The sequence below is a fragment of the Musca domestica genome, unplaced genomic scaffold (assembly GCF_030504385.1).
Source record: "Musca domestica strain aabys unplaced genomic scaffold, Musca_domestica.polishedcontigs.V.1.1 11, whole genome shotgun sequence".
NCBI lineage: Eukaryota > Metazoa > Arthropoda > Insecta > Diptera > Muscidae > Musca > Musca domestica.
The window spans coordinates 8,654,358-8,681,517 of NW_026712133.1; the positions used below are offsets into that span (position 1 = coordinate 8,654,358).

General features: G+C 40.0%; 1 protein-coding gene across 5 annotated transcripts in view; it reads left to right on the top strand.

The window, feature by feature from the left end:
• The window catches only part of LOC101893563 (protein Aster-B), a 37,496-nt gene that overhangs the window by 4,364 nt on the left and 5,972 nt on the right, over positions 1-27,160 (top strand). For all 5 annotated transcript variants that reach the window (XR_009344082.1, XM_011294573.3, XM_059130774.1 and 2 more), the window contains exons 2-3: positions 10,809-11,037; positions 19,986-20,202. Coding sequence is in view for 4 of the 5 variants with exons in the window: in XM_011294573.3 (XP_011292875.2) it covers positions 10,809-11,037; positions 19,986-20,202 (446 nt within the window). In the remaining variant the exon portion in view is untranslated. The remainder of the gene's footprint in view (positions 1-10,808; positions 11,038-19,985; positions 20,203-27,160) is intronic.

Here is a 27,160-nt window from a genome sequence, read left to right on the forward strand (position 1 = left end):
AGACCACTTATTCTCATAATCCAAACCCATCTGGAATTCCCACTGTGGCCAGACTTATATTTCATATGGTCACTGTAGGAGAAATTGGTTTGGACCCACTGTGGAAAAATGGTTAGGGATGCACCCTTATGGTGTCCATTTTCGGAAAGAGCATCGAAAATGCTCCTAGACCAATGATTCTCATAATCCAAACCCATCTGGAATTCCCACAGTGGCCAGATTTATATTTCATATGGTCACTGTAGGAGAAATGGGTTTGGACCCACTGTGGGAAAATGGTTAGGGATGCGCCTTTATGGTGTCCATTTTCGGAAAGAGCATCGAAAATGCTCCTAGACCAATGATTCTCATAATCCAAACCCATCTGGAATTCCCACAGTGGCCAGATTTATATTTCATATGGTCACTGTAGGAGAAATGGGTTTGGACCCACTGTGGGAAAATGGTTAGGGATGCGCCTTTATGGTGTCCATTTTCGGAAAGAGCATCGAAAATGCTCCTAGACCAATGATTCTCATAATCCAAACCCATCTGGAATTCCCACAGTGGCCAGATTTATATTTCATATGGTCACTGTAGGAGAAATGGGTTTGGACCCACTGTGGGAAAATGGTTAGGGATGCGCCTTTATGGTGTCCATTTTCGGAAAGAGCATCGAAAATGCTCCTAGACCACTTATTCTCATAATCCAAACCCATCTGGAATTCCCACAGTGGCCAGATTTATATTTCATATGGTCACTGTAGGAGAAATGGGTTTGGACCCACTGTGGGAAAATGGTTAGGGATGCGCCTTTATGGTGTCCATTTTCGGAAAGAGCATCGAAAATGCTCCTAGACCACTTATTCTCATAATCCAAACCCATCTGGAATTCCCACAGTGGCCAGATTTATATTTCATATGGTCACTGTAGGAGAAATGGGTTTGGACCCACTGTGGGAAAATGGTTAGGGATGCGCCTTTATGGTGTCCATTTTCGGAAAGAGCATCGAAAATGCTCCTAGACCAATGATTCTCATAATCCAAACCCATCTGGAATTCCCACAGTGGTCAGATTTATATTTCATATGGTCACTGTAGGAGAAATAGGTTTGGACCCACTGTGGGAAAATGGATGGGTTTGGATTATGAGAATCATTGGTCTAGGAGCATTTTCGATGCTCTTTCCGAAAATGGACACCATAAAGGCGCATCCCTAACCATTTTCCCACAGTGGGTCCAAACCCATTTCTCCTACAGTGACCATATGAAATATAAATCTGGCCACTGTGGGAATTCCAGATGGGTTTGGATTATGAGAATCATTGGTCTAGGAGCATTTTCGATGCTCTTTCCGAAAATGGACACCATAAAGGCGCATCCCTAACCATTTTCCCACAGTGGGTCCAAACCCATTTCTCCTACAGTGACCATATGAAATATAAATCTGGCCACTGTGGGAATTCCAGATGGGTTTGGATTATGAGAATCATTGGTCTAGGAGCATTTTCGATGCTCTTTCCGAAAATGGACACCATAAAGGCGCATCCCTAACCATTTTCCCACAGTGGGTCCAAACCCATTTCTCCTACAGTGACCATATGAAATATAAATCTGGCCACTGTGGGAATTCCAGATGGGTTTGGATTATGAGAATCATTGGTCTAGGAGCATTTTCGATGCTCTTTCCGAAAATGGACACCATAAAGGCGCATCCCTAACCATTCTCCCACAGTGGGTCCAAACCCATTTCTCCTACAGTGACCATATGAAATATAAATCTGGCCACTGTGGGAATTCCAGATGGGTTTGGATTATGAGAATCATTGGTCTAGGAGCATTTTCGATGCTCTTTCCGAAAATGGACACCATAAAGGCGCATCCCTAACCATTTTCCCACAGTGGGTCCAAACCCATTTCTCCTACAGTGACCATATGAAATATAAATCTGGCCACTGTGGGAATTCCAGATGGGTTTGGATTATGATAATAAGTGGTCTAGGAGCATTTTCGATGCTCTTTCCGAAAATGGACACCATAAAGGAGCATCCCTAACCATTTTCCCACAGTGGGTCCAAACCCATTTCTCCTACAGTGACCATATGAAATATAAGTCTGGCCACTGTGGGAATTCCAGATGGGTTTGGATTATGAGAATCATTGGTCTAGGAGCATTTTCGATGCTCTTTCCGAAAATGGACACCATAAAGGCGCATCCCTAACCATTTTCCCACAGTGGGTCCAAACCCATTTCTCCTACAGTGACCATATGAAATATAAATCTGGCCATTGTGGGAATTCCAGATGGGTTTGGATTATGAGAATCATTGGTCTAGGAGCATTTTCGATGCTCTTTCCGAAAATGGACACCATAAAGGCGCATCCCTAACCATTTTCCCACAGTGGGTCCAAACCTATTTCTCCTACAGTGACCATATGAAATATAAATCTGACCACTGTGGGAATTCCAGATGGGTTTGGATTATGAGAATCATTGGTCTAGGAGCATTTTCGATGCTCTTTCCGAAAATGGACACCATAAAGGCGCATCCCTAACCATTTTCCCACAGTGGGTTCAAACCCATTTCTCCTACAGTGACCATATGAAATATAAATCTGGCCACTGTGGGAATTCCAGATGGGTTTGGTTTATGAGAATAAGTGGTCTAGGAGCATTTTCGATGCTCTTTCCGAAAATGGACACCATAAAGGCGCATCCCTAACCATTTTCCCACAGTGGGTCCAAACCCATTTCTCCTACAGTGACCATATGAAATATAAATCTGGCCACTGTGGGAATTCCAGATGGGTTTGGATTATGAGAATCATTGGTCTAGGAGCATTTTCGATGCTCTTTCCGGAAATGGACACCATAATGGCGCATCCCTAACCATTTTCCCACAGTGGGTCCAAACCCATTTCTCCTACAGTGACCATATGAAATATAAATCTGGCCACTGTGGGAATTCCAGATGGGTTTGGATTATGAGAATCATTGGTCTAGGAGCATTTTCGATGCTCTTTCCGAAAATGGACACCATAAAGGAGCATCCCTAACCATTTTCCCACAGTGGGTCCAAACCCATTTCTCCTACAGTGACCATATGAAATATAAGTCTGGCCACTGTGGGAATTCCAGATGGGTTTGGATTATGAGAATCATTGGTCTATGAGCATTTTCGATGCTCTTTCCGAAAATGGACACCATAAAGGAGCATCCCTAACCATTTTCCCACAGTGGGTCCAAACCCATTTATCCTACAGTGACCATAGGAAATATAAGTCTGGCCACTTTTCTTGTTCTGGCCAAAGTTCTTATAATTATTAATTTTTAATACAATTCATATAACATTTTATTGTTATATTATTTTCATAATTTTAACTTTTATTTTCTTTCACAACAAGCACTTTTGAGTTAAATTTAAATTTACTCTCACGAAAATGTAGTTAAATTTAAATTTATCTCTGAGAGAAAACCAGTGTTGGTAAGCGAAAAATCAAAATAGTAGAATTTAAATTTAAATTTATTTTCACGCACATTGTGACACTCTCCTCTTATTCGGGTGGGGGCATCCTCGTTAACCGTGCAGAATGTGGAGCAGTCAATCTGCTCTGCCAGCGCTGATCCCCTCTGATCATTACCTAGGACGGAATGCCACAACTCATGGTGGGCATTAAAATCCCCTAGTACCAGGCGGTTATTGCCTACCAATAATGGGCTAATATCAGGCAAATAACGCGGTTCACAGCTATTAATCGGCGGGATATACACATTAAGCACCTCTACCTCGGCAGTTCCACACTTGACTGCTACCCCCATACATTCCATGTATGGGTCACTAGAGACTAGCTCAAGCGAGATAGGCCTGTACTGAACAGAATGGTGTAACAGGAACGCTAATCCCCCACCTCCACTTCTGGTGCGATCCTTCCTTAGAACGTTGTAACCATAACAACGTTGTAGGCTGCAATTTTCATTCAGCTTGGTTTCCTGCACCGCTGCGATCTTAATATTCCTCCGACTCATAAATTCCACTATCTCATCTATTTTGCCTCGAAGTCCGTTGCAATTGAATTGCAAGAATGATGCATAATCCGGAGTTGGAACAGCAACATGTGGCGTTAGGTGCTGCGGTGTTGGTTGCTGTTCTGGAGACTGCGGTGGAGTGCCATACTCCGACGACGTCTCTGACGAGGAGGACGAAGAAGAGGACTCGCTGGGGACTACGTTACTGCAGCAAGTCGCAACATAATCCCTTTCGCTGTAGTCTCGCAAACGCCTTAATCCGGAACAGTTCTTGAAGTGCACCCACTCTCTGCATCCATTACATCGCACCGAGACAGATCTGTGGTGGATGACGTTCTGACAAACCGAGCAGAACCAAGGTCCGGGGTTTTCCTCAATCCCGGCACAGACCAATAAAATCCGGAGCAAGCATTCCGGGATATGCTGCTCCCAATGCAGAAAAATAAACAAACACAAACATGTACATACTGTACGTATTTCTACCACCACTCTTAGCTGGATACGCCGGGAGTCGAGTACTTAACGAAAGTTCTCAATTTGTCGCTAGCCACACACATAGTGCCCTAAACCTGGAAAATGGGCCGGGTGGTCCCGCTACTGAAGCCAGGCAAGGATGCCAGTAAAGGCGAATCGTACAGGCCGATTTCGCTTTTGTCGCCAGTAGCAAAGACTCTTGAGGCTTTACTCCTCCCCAGCATTAGAGGAAGCTATACAGTTGCCAACCACCAGCATGGATTCCGTCCACAACATAGTACCACAACAGCATTACACGCCATTTCCACACATATTAGTAGAGGACTGAACCAGAACAGGCCGTTTGACAGAACAGTGTTGGTAGCCCTTGACCTATCAAAGGCATTTGATACGGTCAATCATGCCACACTGTTTGAGGACGTAGAGAAAACTACCCTCCGGCCAAGTTTGAAACGTTGGATAATCAACTATATGTGTGGACGCCAGTCGTACGTGGAATTCCGGAACAAGAAGTCCAAAGCCCGTAGAGTGAAACAGGGAGTTCCCCAAGGCGGGGTGATATCTCCGGAACTGTTTAACCTCTACCTTTCCGGAATTCCTCGCCCTCCAGACGGCATTGAGATCGTAACGTATGCGGATGATTGTACGATCATGGCGTCGGGTCCAGTGGTCGATGACATATGCGAAAGGTTGAACCCCTATCTCGCGGAGCTTGCCGCATACTTCCACGCGAGGAATATGAAAATATCCGCCACGAAATCAACGGCCACACTCTTTACCACATGATCTGCGGAGATGAGAACACAGCTGAATGTTCAGGTCGAGGGGAATCTAATACCGACCACGAACTACCCCAAGATTCTTGGGGTAACGTTCGACAGCATGTTCAAGTCGTCCGCGCAAGCCACAGCTATCTGCGACAAGATGAAAAGTAGGAACAAGGTCCTCAAGGCGCTAGCCGGCAGCTCTTGGGGTGCGGACAAAGAAACCTTGTTGACCTCTTATAACGCGATAGGTCGGTCTGTGGTCAACTATGCGGCTCCAGTGTGGTCTGCGAATACTAGTGCTACGCAGTGGAAGAATATCCAGACCTGCCAGAACGCTGCCCTGAGAACTGCGACAGGGTGCCTCCTCATGATACCAGGGGCCTAATGCTCGTACTCGATATCGAGTTGTTTCGATAGATAATTTGAATTTTTGGATTACCGTATCCGTGATCGAATAAAATTTATCGATATGTCGAATAAAACTATTCGAGTTTTTGCCCGCCACATTCTACCTGTCGAGACCAAAACAAAACAGAAGAAAAACGAAATGTAAGTATTAAAAAATGTAATTATATAAATAAAATGTATATAATTGAGCCTTTTATTTCACAGGAGCACGAATTGCAACAAAAAAAATTTTAAGCAAAAGGCAATTATGGCAGATTTTATGCCAATGTTCCATACACAAAGCCGACTGGTCTGGTGAAAAGTTGATGTGTTCTGGACAAAGTTTTAGTTCCATTTCTTTTGCGACTCGCTGGACAACCCTGCAGGTTGCGATTTGGCTCATTCCTATAAGAAAATCATTACCCACAGTGTGCTGAAAACTTCCACTGGCCAAGAGTGACAAAATTGATGCCAATTGTAGAACTGCCGGAATGGACGATGACATATGTCCGGAGAAATCTAGTCTAGATAACACATATCGAAAAGCATCTTTTGTCAGTCTAAATCGTTGACGGAATCTGCAATGAATTGCAAAAATTATAAACACCACACTTGCATGCATTTTCATATTATACTTACGCATTTTCTGACAATGATAAGGGGTCACTACGTTCTCGAATTTGTCTTCTTATTATATTTATATTATTACCGTCCTCATCTTCCGAAGAGGATAATACAAAAAAACACGTATCCATAATTTTTTTCAACTTTTAATGAAGCGGCAAACAATTGTTTTGTTTACTTTTTGGATGAAAACATATGTTTCGATTGTCGGTATTTCGATTATTTTTTGACAATAATCGATAAATTTTTGAATAATTCCATTCGAGTCGTATCATTCAATTAGTAACTACGGATCGTAATTTAACTTCGAACAAAATCTCACTCTATATCGAGTACGAGCATTAGGCCCCAGTGGACCATCTACATGAGGAGGCGAAAGTCCTTCCCTTACGTCAGCATAATCATATGCTTTCGTTGCAGTACCAGCTTGGGTGTTACCGTGAGAGTCATCCCAACCATCATATGGTGGATAACTCTCCCCCACCCAGGCGTGTCAGGAAGGACATACATGATCTAGAGAGGGAGGTCCAGCGCTACAAGAGAGAGCCTCTAGATCAAGAAGCCTATCAGGCAGGTCTGAGTGGCATTCACACCGATGCAGTCGCGGATGCTATTAGCAGTTACAAAGTGAATGCCGTCCTCGGAGTCCACCCCCCATCCATTGCAGCCGAAGAACGTCAGCTGCCTAGACAAACCAGGGTAGTTTTGGCGCAATTACGTTCAGGATGGTGTAGTCGCCTCAATTCGTATTGGGCACGAATTGATGAAGATGTGCGTGACGCCTGCCCGGCGTGCGATACAGGCCCGCACAATACGCTACACCTTTTTAATTGCTCAGCCAAACCTACCCAACTCACTCCAGAGGATCTCTGGCTACAGCCCGTTAAAGTAGCCGAATTTCTAAACCTGGAGCTGGAACCAGATTAGCAGAACAGAAACACACACATGTACTACTGCTACAACAACAACAACAACAACCACCACTCTTAAGTGTAAGAACAGTGCCCCATCTCATTGGAAAATTAATCTCTGTCAACCCCATGCCAACTCAGTGACAAAATCTCTACGAGTTAATTATAATCCATTATCTATGTCTCCGGGGATAAAAAGTTTTTTTTTCTCGGATTCGCCACAGGTATTGAAAACATAAGTCATTATATAAAGCCGGAACTCGGTCGCTCATATACTGATAGTTTTGTCTTAGTCTTCTATTATGTCCAAAATATCAAACATATCATAATGATATAAATAAAAAAGGTGGGGAAGTGTTCATTGCTGTTGGCGCATCAAAAGGTTTACGTAGTTTAAAAGCAGTAAAAAGACCGGTTCCGGATGGCATTGTCAATATAATATTAAAATTCTGTTTAAATACTTTGTTGGTCCCTTTGTACAATTATTCACTTAAATTTAGTCACTTCCCATCTGATTGGAAAACCCGTATTGGGTGCCTCTCCATTAATATGGCAGCTTAGTAGATGCTTCTAATTATAGAGGAATTGCAAAGTTGAGTGCCATTCCAAAATAATTTGAAAAATTAATTACTGATGTAATTTCACATAAAGTGAAATCTATTCTAAATCCTAAGTCCAATTTCTCAGTGGACTCTAAACCTTATCCCAGTCTTATCCGATTTCATTTTTTTATTGTTTGTTAGTAATATACCAAATTCAATTACGTTTTCTAAATTTTTATTACGCGCTGATGATGTAAAATTATTCATGACTCATAAACATCAAATAAATGTAAACTTAATTAATTGGTGTCGATTCAATGGCATGGAGTTGAATTTAAAAAAAATTAAGTACAGGGTGAATGAAAAAACTGCAACAAACTTCAGACTGCTGTCATTTCTAAGCCACTCGTCCGACAGCTGTTAAAATTATTCCAGTGACAGCTAATTATATTGTTTACAAGCGTACAAAAGCATATTGATGAGAATTTTCCAGAAAATATGTTATTCGTGATGGTGTTCAAGCGCGATAGTGTGATTTCTTTATATTTGCTTGGAAAACCACAAGTGGCTATCGTTAGAGCACTCCAGCATTTAAATGTGAATAAATCTTTTGTGTCTCGTGCCATCACTCGTTACCGTGATACTTGTAAGGTAGCCCGACGTCAAGGAAGTGGACGGAAGAAAACAGCAACATCAGCAGAAATGGTTCGAAAAGTAAAGAAGCAACTTGATCGAAACCCGCGTCGCAGTGGCCGAAAAATGGCTCGTGAGCTGAACATATCGCAATATTCCATTCGACAAATATATACTTAGAAAGTACTCCTCGAGACCTTTCATTTGAATCCAGCCCAACGGCGCAGCTATCATAGTTTTTGTGCACTTCAGAATTTTCCATGCATTTTCCCTACCGCCAACCCCACTTTGGTTAGAAAATCGGAAAAAATCGATTATCTGAAATTATTTAGGAATATAAGCAGCGTTCGAAAATAAACAGTACACAAACACAAACAGAGTGTACTGTACCGGTACACTACCACTAAAAATATTTTAGTGATACTGTACTGGAACACAACGATTATCGCAGTGTACCGCAGTCGGAGCGCTAAAAATCGTAGTGTACCGGAGTCGGAGCACTAAAAAAACGTAGTGTTCCGCAATCGGAACATTAAAAAATCGTAGTATACCACATGCACCACTTAAAAAAATCGAAATCATAAAACTGATTTTAAACACTCAGCTATACTTTGTAAAATATTTAGTTTTTTACACCTACATTCATTGATTTTTCGGTACCACAAAATAACAGGTAACTTATTTGCATAATAACCCATTACAATGCAACCTCTAAAATACCCTTTTTCGCGGAAATTTTAAAATTTCAATTTTCAATGGTTAAATAAATTATTCTCACTTCAGATTTAGTCCTTTTTTATTCTTTCTACCTATTCCCATATTTTTCTATTTTCTTCAATTTCGCAACCAATCTAAACATACAATGCAAATAAAATAAATTCAGCTTTTATTTTCATAATATTGAATTGTATTAGTAATTTTTGCATTATCAAACATCTAACTTTTCTCACAAATCGCAAACAACATACATGTGGTGCACTACTGGTACATTATTTTTTTTAATGTTCCGCCTGTGGTACACTACGATTTCGTAGTGCTCCGACTGCGTTACACTACGTTTTTTAGTGCTCCGACTGCGGTACAGTACGATTCTCGTTGTGCTTCGGTACAGTATCACTAAAATATTTTTAAGAGTTGTGCTCCGGTACGGTCAATATCTTAGTGTACCACTCCACCTCGGAACGGTACAGAACACTACGGCACAGTATTTGTTTATTTTCGAACGCTGAATATAAGTCGTATATACATATAAAGTACTCCTCGAGATCTTTCATTTGAGCCCCGCCCCAATGACGCAGCTATTATGGTTTTTTTGCAATTTAGAATTTTCTATGCAGTTTCCCTACCGTTAATCCCACGCTGATTATTCATCCTCGTCGGGAAATTGGGTCATTTCCTGTTAAATTAATTTAGGATAATTGGTTTTTTCTTTTTATTTGTTGAAAATACATTGATTTATCAAAAAAGAGTAAAAATAATTAATATTAAAAAAAAAACTTTTTCCAATTAACCCCTTGTGCACCAACACTAAATGCAAGTGGTTCGTGTCTTTGACATTATATTTTAAAATTTATCTTCACGGGTATATGAGGGTATACCCCGATTTGTTTTGTACTTTTTCTGAGTATTTAAAAGGAAAAAATATCCTTTCAAAATATCATGAGTATAAGCCACAGTTTTGGTACAACCCAATCTAAGTTATAGCTCATTTCAATGAAAAATGTTGCTAAGCTGTTTACAATACTGAAAATTGAGCCGAGCTCCTTAATGGGGCTATTATAAACAGTTCATATATATATTTTTTTATATATGTACTATATCATTTAGGTTTTTAATTATTGTTATTGGAAGAAATTTGATAGTTTTTCGAAAAACTTTATGAACAAAGTATGTTCAAATAATGTAGGCCAAGAAGAATGTTAAAGTAAAGCAGGGGATTTGTGTGTTTATGTACATCTGGTCAAAAAAGGTGCAAAATTAAAATATTGAAAATAAGAAGGTAATTGTGGCAAATAGAGAAGAACTTAGTGTAAATTGTATTTGAGCTACAGATTGGAAATTATCTGTAAATACGTAAAAATGCAATATTTGCCTGTTGGACCGCTTGATGGCGTCGTATATCCAATTTAAGGGAATCGGATTCGAATTTTGGAATTCAATTCTCAAAAAAAGAACAAGAGATATATGCTAAGGGTAGACTAAAACGGTTCTAACATTTTCTGTTAGGAGGAGCATTGTACATAGTTAATTTAATTTTAATTTTATATTAATTATTAGTTTTCTAATGCAGATTTTTGAAAAAGGGGCAAACGTAATAGGTTCTCACAGGTTATGGAATCGAGCAAATGCATAATATATATTTTCTGTTCTTTAATGACGAATGAGCTTAAATGTCTCTTTTCATATACGTATAATTAAGTATATATGGGTTTATTACAAATACAATCTATAATTTTTATTTTAGGGAGGAATGTGAAAAAGACACGGTCTCGGAAAACAAAATTGAAAAGGAAACACATTCAGAACCTGAAAGTATTGGCATAAGAACCACAGAGTCTTGCTCGCTAAAAGCATGTGGATCTACTGAACCACTAAATCCTGTTGAAGGAAAAACATCTATACAAAACATTCAGGACACGTCAGCAGATGGTATATGTTCTGGAAACGAATCTCAATCAAAAAGCAACGAAGAGGCAAGTAGCATTTTTTTAGCATTTTTTGATTTGTGAATGGAGTAAGTAATCTGGTGTCCTTTTCGCAAAATCATATGGTGATGGTACTACATTTTCTTACTATTTGTTATTTATTTATTTTACTATTTATTAACCCTACATCGATTGAGTCAACCGCTGCCCTTATACGAATTACTAGGTCCACAGGGACCTATTTCTATTCGCATGGAATTTTATATGAAAACGCATTTTTTAATTTAGATGAGACCCATAAACGTTTATCAATTATTAAGAAATAAATCTACTCATGTTGTCAGGTTGGCTTCTTCTGTCGTCCTCGGCTTCCTCTTCGCTTCAACATTCTCCTCTTTTGGGGGAACTCTTCAACTTATCGGAACTGAATACGGAACAGAACTTTCTATTCATGACGTTGATTAGGTATTAGGTATCTTTCGTTGCCTAAAACCTGTGCAATTGTGTATGGTCGTTTATATTTGAGTTCTTTCGGAATTCACCTGTCTCTGGCGGTTCATTTTGGATTAGGACCAAGTCTCCTGCAAACCATGTCGGTTGCGAATGCCTGCTGTCGAATCGATTTTCCATCGTTCCTGAACGTGAATTTTGATCTAGTATTTATTATAAGCATTAGTTTTATTATTTAATTGATAAGGATTGAGATCGGAAACAGGACTAACAACTTGAAATGTGTGTTGATTAGTGTTCGCTTTAGATGTTAGAGGAGTTAAGGCTTTGGAGTCCGGAAGTTTAAGTCAAGAAACCGAAGGCATATTGAAGTCACCAGGAACTAAAATACGGTCATTGTCATTCATTTTTCTATATATCGAACGAATTGCTGCTAAATGATGGACAAATATATCTAAATCCGCTGATGGAGGTATATATGAACAATTTGCCCAATTCAATATAAATTTCAACAAATTATGTGTCATCAAAATTTGTTAGTTCAACTTTATTATAGCACAATAGTCGGATTCGATCGCAATTATGTGATATTCGAAACCAAAACTGTAAATATATAATTGGGACAGTTTTGTAATTATTCCCCGCACATTTTGATAACAAATAAGTACGATGTTATTTATTATTTTGAAATCTATGCTGGCCTCTTGGGGAGATAAGCTAAATTATCTGTTCTGTCGACAAATACTTTAACAAATGTACTAACATTTTCTGAATTGGAATCATTCGTCATTTAACTGCATCGTGAGAGTTCAAACGTCGTTATCAATTTCCATAATGAAGCCGGCTGGTTCCATTTGCGTCGGTGGTAAATCTGGTGAACGACTGAGAGCAACAACGTGTGCCATGCGTGATACTTGTTGTTGTTGTTGTTGTTGTAGCAGCTCATACATCTGTGTTCGTTCGGTTTCCATTTCTGACTCAGTTCAATCGGGTTCTGCCTCTAAGTCCAGTCTCAAAAAGGATGCAACCTGTATGGGTTGTGTCCATAACGAGACTGGAGTTAGGTGAGTAGGCTTGGCTGGGCAGCGAAATAAGTGCAGCGTGTCATGTGGGCCTGTGCCACATGCTGGGCAGATGTTCTGCACGTCGCCGTTGATCCGGGCCCAGTAGGAATTTAGGCGGCTGCACCATCCGGATCGTAATTGAGCCAAGACTACTCGGGTTTGTCGGGGCAGCTCTCGTTCTTCAGCTGCGACGGGAGGGGGATGGTCTCCTAGCACAGTATTCACTCTATATCCTTCAATGGCTTCTGAGACCGCATTAGAGTGAATACTATTCAGTCCCGCTTGATAGGCCTGTTGATCTAGAGGCTCTCTCTTATACCTCTGTACCTCTCTCTCTAGATCATGAAGGTCTTTCCTAACGTGCCTGGGCAGAGGTTGCATATCCACAAGATGGTGATTTGGATGGCTTTGTCTATAACACCCAAGCAGGTATTGCATTGACAGCATTTTGTTATGCTGTCGCACCGGTAAGACCTTCGCCTCCTCATGTAGGTGATCGACAGGTGTCATGAGAAGGCACCCTGTTGCGGTTCTAAGGGCGGCATTCTGGCAGGACTGAACATTTTTCCACTGCGTAGCACTGACGTTAGCGGACCACACCGGAGCCGCATAGTTTACCACAGACCGGCCTATCGCGTTGTAAGAGGTCAACAAGGTTTCCTTATCTGCTCCCCAAGTACTGCCGGCCAGAGACTTGAGGACCTTGTTCCTACTTCTAATCTTGTCGCAGATAGCTGTGGTATGCGCGGACGACTTAAAGAGGCTATCGAATGTGACCCCTAGTACCATGGGGTAGTTGGTGGTCGGAATAATAGCACCATCGACCTGCACATTCAAGGATAGCCCCATCTCCGCAGTCCATGTGGTGAAAAGTGTGGCCGTCGACTTAGTGGCGTATATCTTCATATTCCTCGCAGTGAAAAAGGCGGTAAGATCAACAAGGTAAGCGTTCAACCGATCGCAAATGTCATCAATAATGGGTCCGGACGCCACGAGCGTACAATCATCTGCGTACGTAATAATCTCTATGCCGTCTGGAGGGCGTGGAATTTCAGAAAGGTAGAGGTTAAACAGTTCCGGAGATATCACCCCACCTTGGGGAACTCCCTGTTTAACTCTACGGATGCTCGACTTCTTGTTTCTGAATTCCACGTACGACTGGCGTCCACACATGTAGTTTACTATCCAACGTTTCAAACTTGGCCGGAGGGTGGTGCGTTCAATGTCCTCGAACAGTGTGGCATGATTGACTGTATCAAAGGCTTTTGATAAATCAAGTGCCACCATAACTGTTCTATCGCACGGCCTGTTCTGGTTGAGACCTCTACTGACATGTGTGGAAATGGCGTGTAAAGCTGTTGTTGTGCTATGCAATTTCCGGAATCCGTGTTGATGATCGGCTACTGGGAAACACTCTCTTATGCTGGGGAGGAGTAAAGCCTCAAGCGTCTTTGCTACTGGTGACAAAAGTGATATCGGCCTGTATGAATCACTTTTGCTGGCATCCTTGCCTGGCTTCAGTAGCGGGACCACCCTGCCCATTTTCCAGGCATCGGGAACTACTAGGGTGGCTAACGACAGATTGAGAAGCTTTGTCAGATACTCAACTCCTGGTTCATCCAGTTGCTTCAACATCACCATTGAAATTCCGTCAGGACCAAGCGCTTTGGATGACTTTGCGCTTCTGATGACCTGTGCAACATCTGCCAACGTAAATTGTGGTGGTACCTCCTCGGCTGGAAGGGATCGTACACGGCGTAGTATCCTTCTCTTCGCCCTGTCACTCTCGGGGTGCTCTACAAACTGCCGGTTAAAATAACACGCGCACCTCTTCGGATCTGTCACTTCTACGTCGTTAAATGAGACAGATGTCCGATCCGTCCTTTTTTCCAGGGTTCGAAAGCGACTTAACCGTTGCCCACAATTTACTCGTTCCGGTACCAATGTTGCAATGCTTCAGATGTTCTAACCACTTTTTCCGCTTATGCTCACCTACTAACCTGTTTACCTCCAGAGTAAGTTCCCTGACTCTGGGGTTATTAGGGTTAGTACGGCGAAGCTCATCTCGCTCGTTTGCTAATCCCGCTGCCTCTGCTGGGAAATTTGGTCTTATTTCAGGTATTCGACCAGCAGGTATATAGCGAGCGGCTGCAGCTTTGATGATGTCCCGGAAACACCTATCTGCTACCTGAACATCAGATGGGTTGGGCATTTCTCTGAAGCGGCGATTGGTATACTCTCTGAATTCTTGCCAATTAGCTTTCCCGTGGTTAAGAAAAGTGCGGCGTTCAGAGTCGATGAAGTCGGGTGGTCTATTGATGGCGATAATAATGGGGAGGTGGTCTGAGCCTAGAGAAATGACTGATTGCCAAGTTACGTCATTCGTCAGACCTGGGGACACGATGGATATGTCCGGAGAACTGTGGCAGTCTCCCCTTATTCTGGTGGGCGCGTCCTCATTCACTGTGCAAAACGTGGAGCTATCAATTTGCTCAGCCAGCGCCATGCCTCTCTGGTCATTACCTAGGACGGAATGCCATAATTCATGATGGGCATTGAAATCCCCTAGCACCAGACGGTTATTGCCTACCAGTAGTGAACTGATATTAGGCATATAACGTGGGGCACAGCTATTTAACGGCGGAATGTACACGTTGTGCACCTCTACCTCGGCGGTTCCACACTTGACCGCTACCCCCATACATTCCATGTACGGGTCACTAGAGTCATGCTCAGGCGAGATAGGTCTGTACTGGACAGAGTGGTGCAATAGGAACGCTAATACTCCACCTCCACCTCTAGAGCGATCCTTCCTCAGTACGTTGTATCCATCACAACTTTGAAGCGTGCAGGTGGTACTCAGCTTCGTCTCCTGGATCGCTGCGACCTTGATATTCTTCCGACTCATAAAGCTTACTATTTCGTTGATCTTACCTCTGAGACCATCACAATTAAATTGGAGAAATGATGCATTATCCGGAACCTGAACAGCAATGTGTGGCGTCAACTGCTGCGTAGATTGCTGTTGAGGAGATTGCGGGGGAGTCTCATATTGCGACGACGATGAGGACGCCGAAGATGAAGACTCACTGGGGTCTACATTGACGCAGCAGGAAGCAATGTAGTTCCTATCGCTATACTCCTGTATCCGGTTTAGGCCGGAACAATTCCGGAAATGCACCCACTCCATGCATCCGTTGCATCTCACCGAAACCGATTTGTGGTGGATGCGATTACGACAAACGGAGCAGAACCATGGTCCGGGGTTGGTCTCGATCCCGGCTCGGACCAAGAGAATACGGAGCAAACATTCCGGGTAATGTTGCTCCCACATCAGAAAAATGGACGAACACGAACACGTATCCTTGTCGGTGTAGGTACTGAGAATCGAATTCGAGTTATTTCATCAGCCATCGTGCTACTCGTGGTAGTAGTTCATTCGTTGTTTTTGGCTTTGTTATTGCTGAGCAATCTATTACGAATCGTAGTTTGCCACAACTGGTTCGCTACACAACGTTTAATTAGCCTCCTAAATGCATCTTCGTGGTGTTCGCCCCAAAAAAAAATTATCGGCTCCACTTTTTCTTGTCAATATCGTGGGTGGTTTCGTTAGTCTTTCACAAATTTCCGGAAAGAGATCGTTATGCCAAGGAATCGTCGGTGATAAACTTTCTTATGTAACCAATTGCAACAAGAGACCACATTGCTTTAAAACTTTCAAAATTGTTTTCAATCATTCAGGAATTATCACACCATCAAGATACGCTAAAACTTCTCCTGGTTTTATGAATTCAATTACACGATTCATCGTTGCTAAAATAGTGCGGGTGCATTCACCAAACCAAATGGCATCCGGATGAATTCGTAGTGTCCGTCTGAAGTCATGATCGCGGTTAACTTCTACTTTCATTTGATGGTAACCCATTCGTAAGTCGCGTGCAACTTGCGCTATCTGTTCGTCCAGTACAGGCATTGGGTGTGGTATACGTACAGTTATTTTATTTAACTGCCTATAATCATAACCATGTTCACCATTTCTCTTCTCGGCCAATACAATTCCCGATGTGTACGAAAAATTCGATTTCCTTATAATTTCGTTTTCGAGCAAGTCCTTTAAAATATTTGCAACGTTTGGACGATTTGCAAATGCAATAAGGTATAGCTTACATCGCATTGGTTCTTGCGTGGTAACTTCAATTTTCATTTAACTAAGTTAAACTTACCCAATTCACTTCACGAAATCGTGTTGACGCTTTGCATCCAGCACGCGTCACCTTCAACTATGGTCCGTCGAATTTTTTTGTATAAAATATTTCGACCGAAAAGTACATCATTCGGAATCCTTAAATCTTCCACCACATAAAGATTCACGTTGTAAGTCGGTTCTCGTCAACATCCATCGTGGCACATATAAACGTTGTGCACTCGTATTTGCCTCCAGCAATTCCATTTAAAGCAACACTGCACTTTTCCGTATCATAAATTTTTATTGCAAAGCTTCTTCGGATCAAACTGCGATCACTTCCAGAATCGATGAATGCTTCTATCTCATTATCCATCACTTGGAGCAGTTTACGTAATATTTCGTTGGACTTTTCGTTGTCCTTATTTTTTTTTTGACAGTCGTATTCGGAGTTTTTTTTTCGACATTCACTTGCACCTTTTCTTCTTCTGTGGCTCTGGACAGTACAGGGTGAGATAAAAAAAATGCAACCAACTTCAGACTGCTGTCATTTCTAAGCCACCCGTCCGACAACTGTTAAAATTATTCCAGTGACTGCTCATTACATTGTTTACAAGCGTACAAAAGCATTTTGGTGAGAAAAAAAGTTATTCAAGCGTTTATATTTGGCTGGAAAACCACAAGTGGCTATCGTTAGAGCACTCCAGCATTTAAACGTGAATAAAGCTTTTGTGTCTCTGGTAGCGTAGCCCGACGTCAAGGAAGTGGGTTGAAGAAAACAGCAACAACAGCAGAAATAGTTCGAGAAGTAAAGAAGCGACTTGATCTGTCGCATTGGCCGAAAAATGGCTCGTGAGCTGAACATATCCTAATATTCCATTCGGTAAAGCCATTGAAATTCCAAAAAATGGAAGAACTTACACCGCAACAGAAAGAAAATAGACTTAAAAGAGCTAGAGAGTTCATTCTCTTGGCCGAAAGTGGTGAACAGCCGAATTGGTTTCTCCGATGAGAAAACATTCGCTGTCCAGCAGTTTGTAAACATACAAAATGATCGAGTTTACTTGCCAAAGAGGTCAGCTGCCGCCATTTTTTTCGGGCAGAGTGTGACAGTTTCATTGGCCGTTTGAAGGCCATTTTTATTACAAATCTCCGACCGGGGGCCGCCAACCCAGCAAATAAATGATCGTGTTCGCATGAAAATGTCGGCCACTTCAATGTAATTTTTTTTTCGAACGTCCCCACGCCTCACATTTCCACCCATACCGACCGAGGGATCGCGTACACATCATGATCCGAATTTAGTATGGAATTAAAAACCAGCTACAGAATCTAATTCATCAGCTAGTTTGTCAAATAATAAAACATGTATTTTAATTGTTTAAAAATAAAATTATTCTAGATTTAACAAATTCTAAACTCATAGCAAAATCTACATTACAGTAGACAGAATTAAAGTCAACACACATTTTACTAAGAGGTTCGCCCATTGAATAATTCGTGCGTTGTAAATCGGTATATAAAAATTGGTAGTATCTACTAGATCTAAGCGGAACATTAATTCTCATTTAATATTTTTAGTACAAACATGGAGTTCAACATAATACGTCTGCTTTTAAGTGTAGGCAATCTAATTAATTTTACCCTGCTAGCATAGGAAGGCAAAACAAAATTACTATTCCAATGTAAACCTCGAAAGGCGAATAGCAGAAATTGTTTTTGCACGAATTCTATTTTATCTGAGTATATTGCATATTGAGGATCCCATACAACAGAACCGTATTCTAATATAGTTCCGACAAGAGACGTAAATAACTGTTTTGTTATATATGGACCAGAAAATTCTTTGGCCCACCGTTAAACAAAACCTAAAACACCATTTGCTTTATTTACCATTGTTATTACATGGCTATTACAATTTAATTTTGGATCCATGAAGAGGCCAAGATCAACAAATGAATCTACAGTTGATAATGAATTACCGTCAATATTATTGCAATATCAGAGAAGAAGATTTGGAGAAGCACATTTGCTCACATTTGCTTATGTTTAAATCCATACAATTAAACCTGCACTATTGAAAAAGGCAATCTAAATCGTTTTGAAGTAAACTAGCTTGTTTATCACAATTATGGGAAATTAATAATTTAACATCATCTGCGAACATTGACAATTTCGAGTAATTTATGGAATTAGGTAAATCGTTTATAAATAAAAGAAAGAGGACCGGTCCAAGGTGACTTCCTTGCGGAACACCCGATGGAACGTTAATCGTTTTGGATAGATACCCTTCAAACAAAACTAGTTGTGATCTATCTTGTAAGTAAGATGGTTAACCCTATCAAAAGCTTTACTAAAATCAGTATATATTGTATTAGTTTGTTTACGCTGAACAAATCCTTTTATTACTGTTGACGTAAATTGTATAAGATTTGTTGTAGTTGAAAGACCACTACGAAAACCATGCTGATATGGACTCAATATAGATTGAACTTTCAGTGAAATTTCTGCAGTAATTAATTTTTCGAACAATTTTGGAATGACACTTAATTTTGACATTCTTCTATAATTTGACACATTAGTAAGACTACCAGACTTATGTAAAGGTATAATATAAGATTTTTTCCAGAAAGTAGGAAAGTGACCAAATTTAAGTGAATAATTAAACAATATACCTAGCTAAAGGAAGTAAAAAAGTGCTAATGTTTCTGAACAATATTTAAGAATTATATTAGGTATCGAGCCATCCGCGCCTGGACATTTAATCGATTTCAAACTAGGCAGACTATTGAACACCTCTTGAATTCTTTATAAATTCAAAAAACCCTTTCAATACGAAAAAAATTTGCTTTGAAATTAAATTATTGGGATCCTACTGTATTTTGTGATAAGAACATTGATACAAGTTTTCAATTTTTCCGCCGATAAGCGTTCCTATTTTGCACGTAATGGTGGCTACGCTGCTGATAACTACTGATTAAATATGTGTCACTCATAGCCACCTATATCTCTGTTTTTTTTTTTAATTTCAAACGTTTAGCAAAACATGCTTTCAGTTTATTTTAAGTATTGCAAAGTTATGTTTAAATTTAGCTGACTAACAAAGGAACAACTTATATTTCTCAAATGCTCTAACTTAGGTACTCGAAGAAAAATGTGTGATTTTGACCAATTCCCTCTAGAAAGAAGTATATGTCTTAACTATCGGTTTAATTCAATTAATTATTTTTTCAATGTGAGATATCAAAGATTTGTGTCCTAGATTTTTACTTGTTTTTTTTTTGTTATTATTTTTAAAGGATTCTCAAAGCAAATTCAGTGAAAATACTACTGATTTTATACGTGCATATAGTTTGGCAGAGCCATCGTCCGATAAGGCTAAAAACGTCTCACGCTTGTCTGAAAGAGCAAAGAAGAAGTCGTGGTATAACGTATTATATCCCAACTATAAAACACGTTCACAAGAATTTAAGAGGCTATTTAAGGAGGTGCCAGCCGAGGAACGTTTAATAGTTGGTAAGTCATGTTTGATTATCATTCAATTGAATTTAAAAATAGATTACACATTGAGATTAAAGGCAAATAAAATTATATATATTGGGAGAAAAGCAAATATAACCAACATTACTCTTTTATTTTTTCGCTGCAATAACCTCAGTAACCGTAATGTCCATATTGTTTTAGGCCCAGACTAAGAGGATCTCTTTAAAGTTGCATTTATTTAAAGTGAACATAGGCAAATCCCAGGGATAAAGTTATCATTTGCATGTTCTATTATTACCTCTATCCTCAAAAGATAGTAATGTAAAGTCGAAAACATCACTTAATTGTCGTCTAGATGTATACGCTCGCTTAAAGGATATATGGATAATAAGGTTAAATTCTGCGCGTTATAGCTCAAGTAAGCAGAACTCTCACACATTTCACATTTCGGCATCTCTTGACCCTACGTCCCTCCTGGGCGAACTATCATTGGACTCATTTTTATCTTTGGCATCAAGACTTGGATCACCATAGCACCTGGGCTTCATATGTTCGCTCCACATAATAACAACGAAATATTTCCTTTGCCTCAAACTTATATTGGACAGATCTTCGACCAGATAACGATGGTTTCCGATAATTTTTGTGACGATGTATGGTCCTTGTCTATCATCACTAAATCGTCTTCCTTGTACTGAATAGGTTTTGTGCATGGATGTTAGCAACTGTATGCTGTTGAATTTTCCTAACATTGAAATTCCCTCTTTCTTCATTACCGACATCTCTGAGACTTATGTTGAATATTAAATCAATTGAACTGAAATTTGTATTTGCATTTGGCAGCGAGTTCATACTGTATTGTTGGCATATTAGTGTCGGATTCTTTTGTACCATCTGCTAGACATTTTAAAGCATTCAAAACAAACTGTTGGAACTCTTCCGACGTGAACGCCGTTCCCATATCCGATACAATTCTTCGGGTATGCCCTTGCAACGCTGTGACCAAATAAATAGAAAATCACTAGGACATATTGATTTTCTTTCTTACTTTTTGGGATGTGATGTTGATGCTTCCGATTGAAATCGGTAGGACTTCGTCAGTATGTAGCTCAGCTTCTGCCTTTTCCGCTTTCACCTTGTAGCAGCATTCCACACGTGACTGAACATGCGATTTTACGTACCGTTTCCCAATTCATCGTGACAAACCTTTGCCGTTCGCTACCGAAGTCTTTCTGGAATCATCATACCTTTCATATTGGTGACATTGCGAAATAGCCTTCCATTTCTATGACGTAGTTTCATTTCAGTTTCATCACCTTGTAAACTATTATGAAGAGCTTCAAATATGTGTTTCAGCTTACTATCCGGCATTTGTAGTTGATAAACCCAGTCGTTCATGTTCGTTGTGAGTACCAAAACATTTTCGCTACTATTCTAGATTGAATTGATGGTAACTTCGAACTTCTGTTCATCCCATCCGCGTGAGTCCTCTTCGCACCTGAGGTGTGGGTAAATTTTAAACTTTTCAAGCGTCTCGACAATTGTTAATATCGGGAGTTCATGACCGGCATATTTTACTTCATTTTCATTACACCTACGACTGTTGTAGAAAACTGGACGGAATTCCTCACCTTTACGGTGATATAATATTCTGGACAAACCAATAGAACAAACATCCGTGTGTACTTCATGTTATTTGTTTGGATCAAACAGTGCCATGACAGTTGTGTTGTGATTTTGTTCTTCAGGGTAATAAACGAATTCATTAGTCATGTGAGTGGCATTGCTATTTGGCTATACTTTGGCACGAACTTGCGGAAGAAGTAAGTTATGCCAATAAATTTACGCAGCATTTTATGAAAAGGCTATTTCCGGCACACATGGGGATAACGTGTACGCTGCAATGTTATTTTTATTCTTTTTTAGTCTTCTTTTGTATTTTATATAGTTTGTAAGTTTAATTAAGATTTAACCGCTCAACAATATGAGATTCCCGGGAGCAATGAACTTTTTAACCTGTCATATTATAAATATTTTTTTAATTCTTCTTAAGCTAGATACTATATACCTACATTATAAGTTCAAAACCCTCCTTTTATGGCTGCTAGGAACTCTTCAACACTTGTTGTCCTTGACTAATTGTCAAGCTCGGGATTATTACCTGGTCCACATAGCTTATGACGTTTCTTCGATGTTTCAGCTTACGTATTATTTGAGCTATCATTTGATAATCCATTATACTCATAGACCCCGTGGTGTTATAAATGCCGTGGGTTCTTGAATTCTTCCTTGACAGGTATCTGGTAATATTCTGATTCCATTTTAGCGATTCTAGAACTACAGCTTTCCACATTAAGCTAAAGTCGCTTCCGTGTCCACAAAACGTTCATATTTCTTATTATTGACCGTAACATCTTTCATAACCGATGGGCAGTTATCTCATGTCATTGCTGCCGCGGCAATTCAAGTGGGGCTCTGGCATCCCTTTATGATATGTTACAAAATATGATATGCGAAGACTTCAAGCTGCTCATGTGCCCACACCTTAAGTCTGGACATATATGGGAATCAAGTTTCACCAAAATTGAAAAAACGTTTGAATGTGGTTTTTATACCCTACACCAAATAGTGGTAAGGGTATTATGTCTTTGTGCATTTGTTTCTAACATAGAGAAGGAAGCGAGATAGATCCATACTTACTTTGAGAATCAGTTTCTGAGACGATTTATGCATGTCAGTCCATCTGTCCTTCCTTGAATTCTTGTGAACAAAATGCAGGACGCATTTATTATCCGATTGAGATGAAGATATAACCAAAGACATAGAAGTATAAAGATAGTACAAGTCAGAGTCAAATATTGTCACCAGGGTTATTTGCCTCTGTTGTTACGATATCATAACAACATAATCACCAATGTTAAGTTATTTTAACAGGAAATGCATTTTCAATTAATTGAAAATGTCAGTGGAATACAATTTTGTACCCAGATTTTTGGTTTACAGAAAATGTCTTTCGTAAAACTGCTCTGTAATTTTGTTTTTTATGCTAACATGTCTCTGTTGTGAGCAGCGCCTCTATATGTTTTTCACATTAACTATTATTCCGTAATGCATTTTGTCCAGTCTTTACCATTTTAGGTCTTTGATATAACTCCCATATATCTTCAACCGATTTCGGTTTAATTGTGCACCAAATGGCTAATATAAGAATTCAGTCTAGAAGCAAGTAAATATTGTTTTTTTTTTATTACCAGCAATAGACTTAAATTTATTTTCATTTGTCCATATTTTACATATGATTTCTTAGGTTACTTTAAGATACACTATGTAATATTTTTAAGATGTTTTTTTTTATTTTGGAGTACACTTTTGTAGTTTTGATAGTTGTGATACTTATTGGCCTAATGGCTTTTTCATTGCAACATATAAATAAATAAATGAAATGAAATTGGCTATTAGTATTTTGAAAACTATTTTTGGAGTTCCTTGCCATTCACTGTTGTTGGAGTTACGTGTTAATTGCAGCTTTTCTGGAGTGCCACAACAAAATATTTCTGCTGCTTTGTCTTGCTGGTAGATGCGCATAGTTGCACATATTTAAAATGCCGTCCCAATTGATCTGCAATGTCTGCAATGAACATATTGCAAAGTCTAAGTACAAAATTGGATGCACTGGTTGTGTGAATTTTTTTCATTTGGATTGTGTGGGTGTGTCTGAAGCTGAGGCTAGAGTTAATAAGGCTCTTAGATACACTTGTAGTGCCTGTGTGCGGTCTGCTGGTGGTGATGGTGTGTCTGGGGTAGTTGATCGTGGCAATCTTATTAATTCGGTGCCGAATATGTCCCCGGCTGCTTGTGCCTCTGTTGTTGATGATGTTGTTGTTGGCAGTTCTGACACTGTGCGCCGTTGGCAAGATGACTTGCTTTTGACCATGAAGAAACAGATGGATATCTACATGGACCAGTGTGTACGTGAATTCAAAGCCAAAGCTGATGCACTGTTTGAGTTGTATAGTGTTCAAATTTCTGAGGTGAAAAGCAGTTTGAGTGTAATCAGTAGATCAGTGGATGAACTGAAGTCAGCTGTTAGTGAGGTGAAGAACACTGCTGCGAGTATGGAGGAAAGACTGTTGGGTAGAATTCGAGATTTGGAATTGTTTAATTCTATGCTCCAGCGCAGACTGAACCGTTCAGATGTAATTATCAGAGGCCTGCCTAATAATGTTAAAGACCTTAGAGCGCAAGTTGTTAATATTGCCAAGGTTTGTGGATTACATCTGAGGCCTCGTGACTTGCATCATTGCTGCTACATCTCTGATCGTAGAGCGGTTCTTGTTAAATTTAACTCCATTCAGGACAGAGATGCTTTGATGCGAAATTTTGCCAAAAGGGGGCGTATACTTTTGAGGGAAGTAATGGAGGATTGTCTTCTTGAATCCCGGGTGTACACAAATGATCACCTGATTAAGTCAACTTCGAAGCTGGTGTTTGCTTGTCGTGATTTGCTGAGGAAGAAGCACATTAGGAGTTTTAGATTGGTCAATGGTGATCAGCCTTTAGTTGAAGTGGTTCTCCCTGATAAAGTGAAAAAGATGTTTGAGCAGTGTGAGCTTTTTGAATTGGCCAATCGATCTCAGTGTGCAGTAAGTGGCGTGCAGCTGAATTCTGCTCCTGGTTTGCTGCTTGGTGATGGTAATGCTGTATAATAGTTGTTTGCTTAGATATTTAAGGTATGCTAGTGTTGTTGATCTCACTATTTTTTGATATTTTTTCTTATTTTTCTTGGGCCAAGTGAATTGTTAATATAACAAATTTTGCCTTTATTTTTGCTTTATTATAAATTTATTTTATTATATTTTTATTTTATTGTATTTATTCTTATTTTATTGTTTTCTATGATTTTTCTAACTTCTATAATTATGCTACCCAGCCTTTTTTTGATTTCTATGTCCCTTGATGGGAATCTCGGACCCGTGATCAGGGATGCTCAATTTTTCAGGCATGTCTCTTCTTGCTTCCATGGTAAACTTACGTATGGTCACTTGAATTGTCAAAGTTTGCGACCATCTAGATATAATCATAAGGTTGATCAGTTGAAATGTCTGCTTGTTGGTAGTGATATTGATGTTTTTGCAGTGACTGAGTCTTGGCTTAACCCTGCAGTTTCTTCGAGGTCGTTGATGGTTCCGGGGTACAAGGTTCTGCGTAATGACCGTGTTGGCCGCGTTGGTGGAGTTGTAATGCTATATGTACGTGATAATTTGTCATATAAGGTGGTTTACCGATCGGAGAATTATGGTGTGTGTGAATCTTTGTCTGCTGAGCTTTTCCTGGGCGGCTTGCTGAAGAAAAGGTTATTGAGTTCCTGGATTTTCGTAGGACTGACTGGCGGGGTGTGGAAGATTATGTTTGCAATTTTGATTTTAGTCCTCTGTATCTTACAAGTGATGTTGACCAACAGTTGGCTTTGTTCGATTTGTTGTTTCAAAATTTGTTGTCTTTTGTACCTACTGCTACCAGCGGTTCTCGCCCAAAAAATGATGCTTGGTTGGGGTTGGATGTGGTAAAGTCGGCCTGTTACGTTAGGGATCAGGCTTATCTGGAGTGGCGTAGGCGTCCTACGGTTCGCAACAGGCAGATATTTTGTATGTATAGAAACCGCTGTAAGGCTGTCATGCGTAATGAAAGAAGGAAATTTTATGAGGAAATGTTTGGTCGTATGAGTAGTGAGCAGATATGGAATTCGTTAAAATCATTTGGTTGTCTTGATGATGGTTGTGATGTACCATTTATTGATGTCAATGCTGTTAATAATTACTTTTGTAGTGTTGGCAATTTAGGTTCGTCTCGTGATTTTGTTGTTAGTTAGGCCAATGATTTTGATTCTTTTAGATTTGACTGTGTGTACATGGATGATTTGTTTCGTGCTTTGCGGAATATTAAGTCAAATGCTGTAGGTGTTGATGGCATACCTATTAAGTTCTTCAAATGCGTATTCCCTTACATTTGTAGTCACTTTCTGCATTTTGTAAATTGTATTTTTATGACGTCAACCTTTCCACTTTCGTGGAAGGTTGCTCGTGTGGTGCCTGTGCCGAAGAGGGGGAGTTCTTATCATCAGACGAATCTTCGACTAATAAGCATTCTGCCGGCTATGTCGAAATTGGTTGAACATGTTATTAAGGATGCGATTGTTGATTTTCTGGATGACCGTAACTATTTGAGTAGTTCCCAGTTTGGATTTCGGCGTGGTTCTAGCACCACGGTTCATCTTTTAGCCCTCACTGATCTCATTCGTGACGTGTTCAATAGTTCTGATGTTGGTTTGCTTGTTGGCCTTGATTTGTCTAAGGCCTTTGATTCTGTGGATCATACGCTTCTGCTCTGTAAGCTGAGAGACAAGTTTTGTTTCTCTCCTTCTTCGTGTAGATTGATATCGTCGTATTTGAGTGGAAGATCTCAGTTTGTTGTGCACAGGGGTGTTCAGTCTGATGTTTGTGCGGTGTGGTGTCCCACAAGGATCTGTGCTTGGCCCTCTGCTTTTTATTATGTTCATTAATAACATTGTGGGGTCTGTGTCTAATTCCAGTTGTGAAGTTTTCATGTATGCGGATGACATTCATGTCTTCTTTAGAAGTGCAGATCTCTTTGAGTTGGAAAATGTGGCAAACACTACTTTAAGATTGCTTTCTATGTGGATCTCTTCTAATGGTTTGTCTGTAAATTGGAATAAAACAGAAGCTGTTCTGTTTAATAGTCCTCGTTATGTTCCTACGCCGTGCATCTGTGTTGGCTCCTTTGTGGTAAATGTTGTGGATGAGATGAGATGTTTAGGTGTAGTCATTGACACCAAACTTAATTTTTCAGCGTATGTTGATTCGTTGCTGTCTCGTGTGCGTTTTCAGATGCGGAGGCTATATAGTCTTCAAGCTCATTTGCCTCTTGGTGTTAGGATGATGGCTGCCAGATCTTTATTAATGTCTCATGTCAA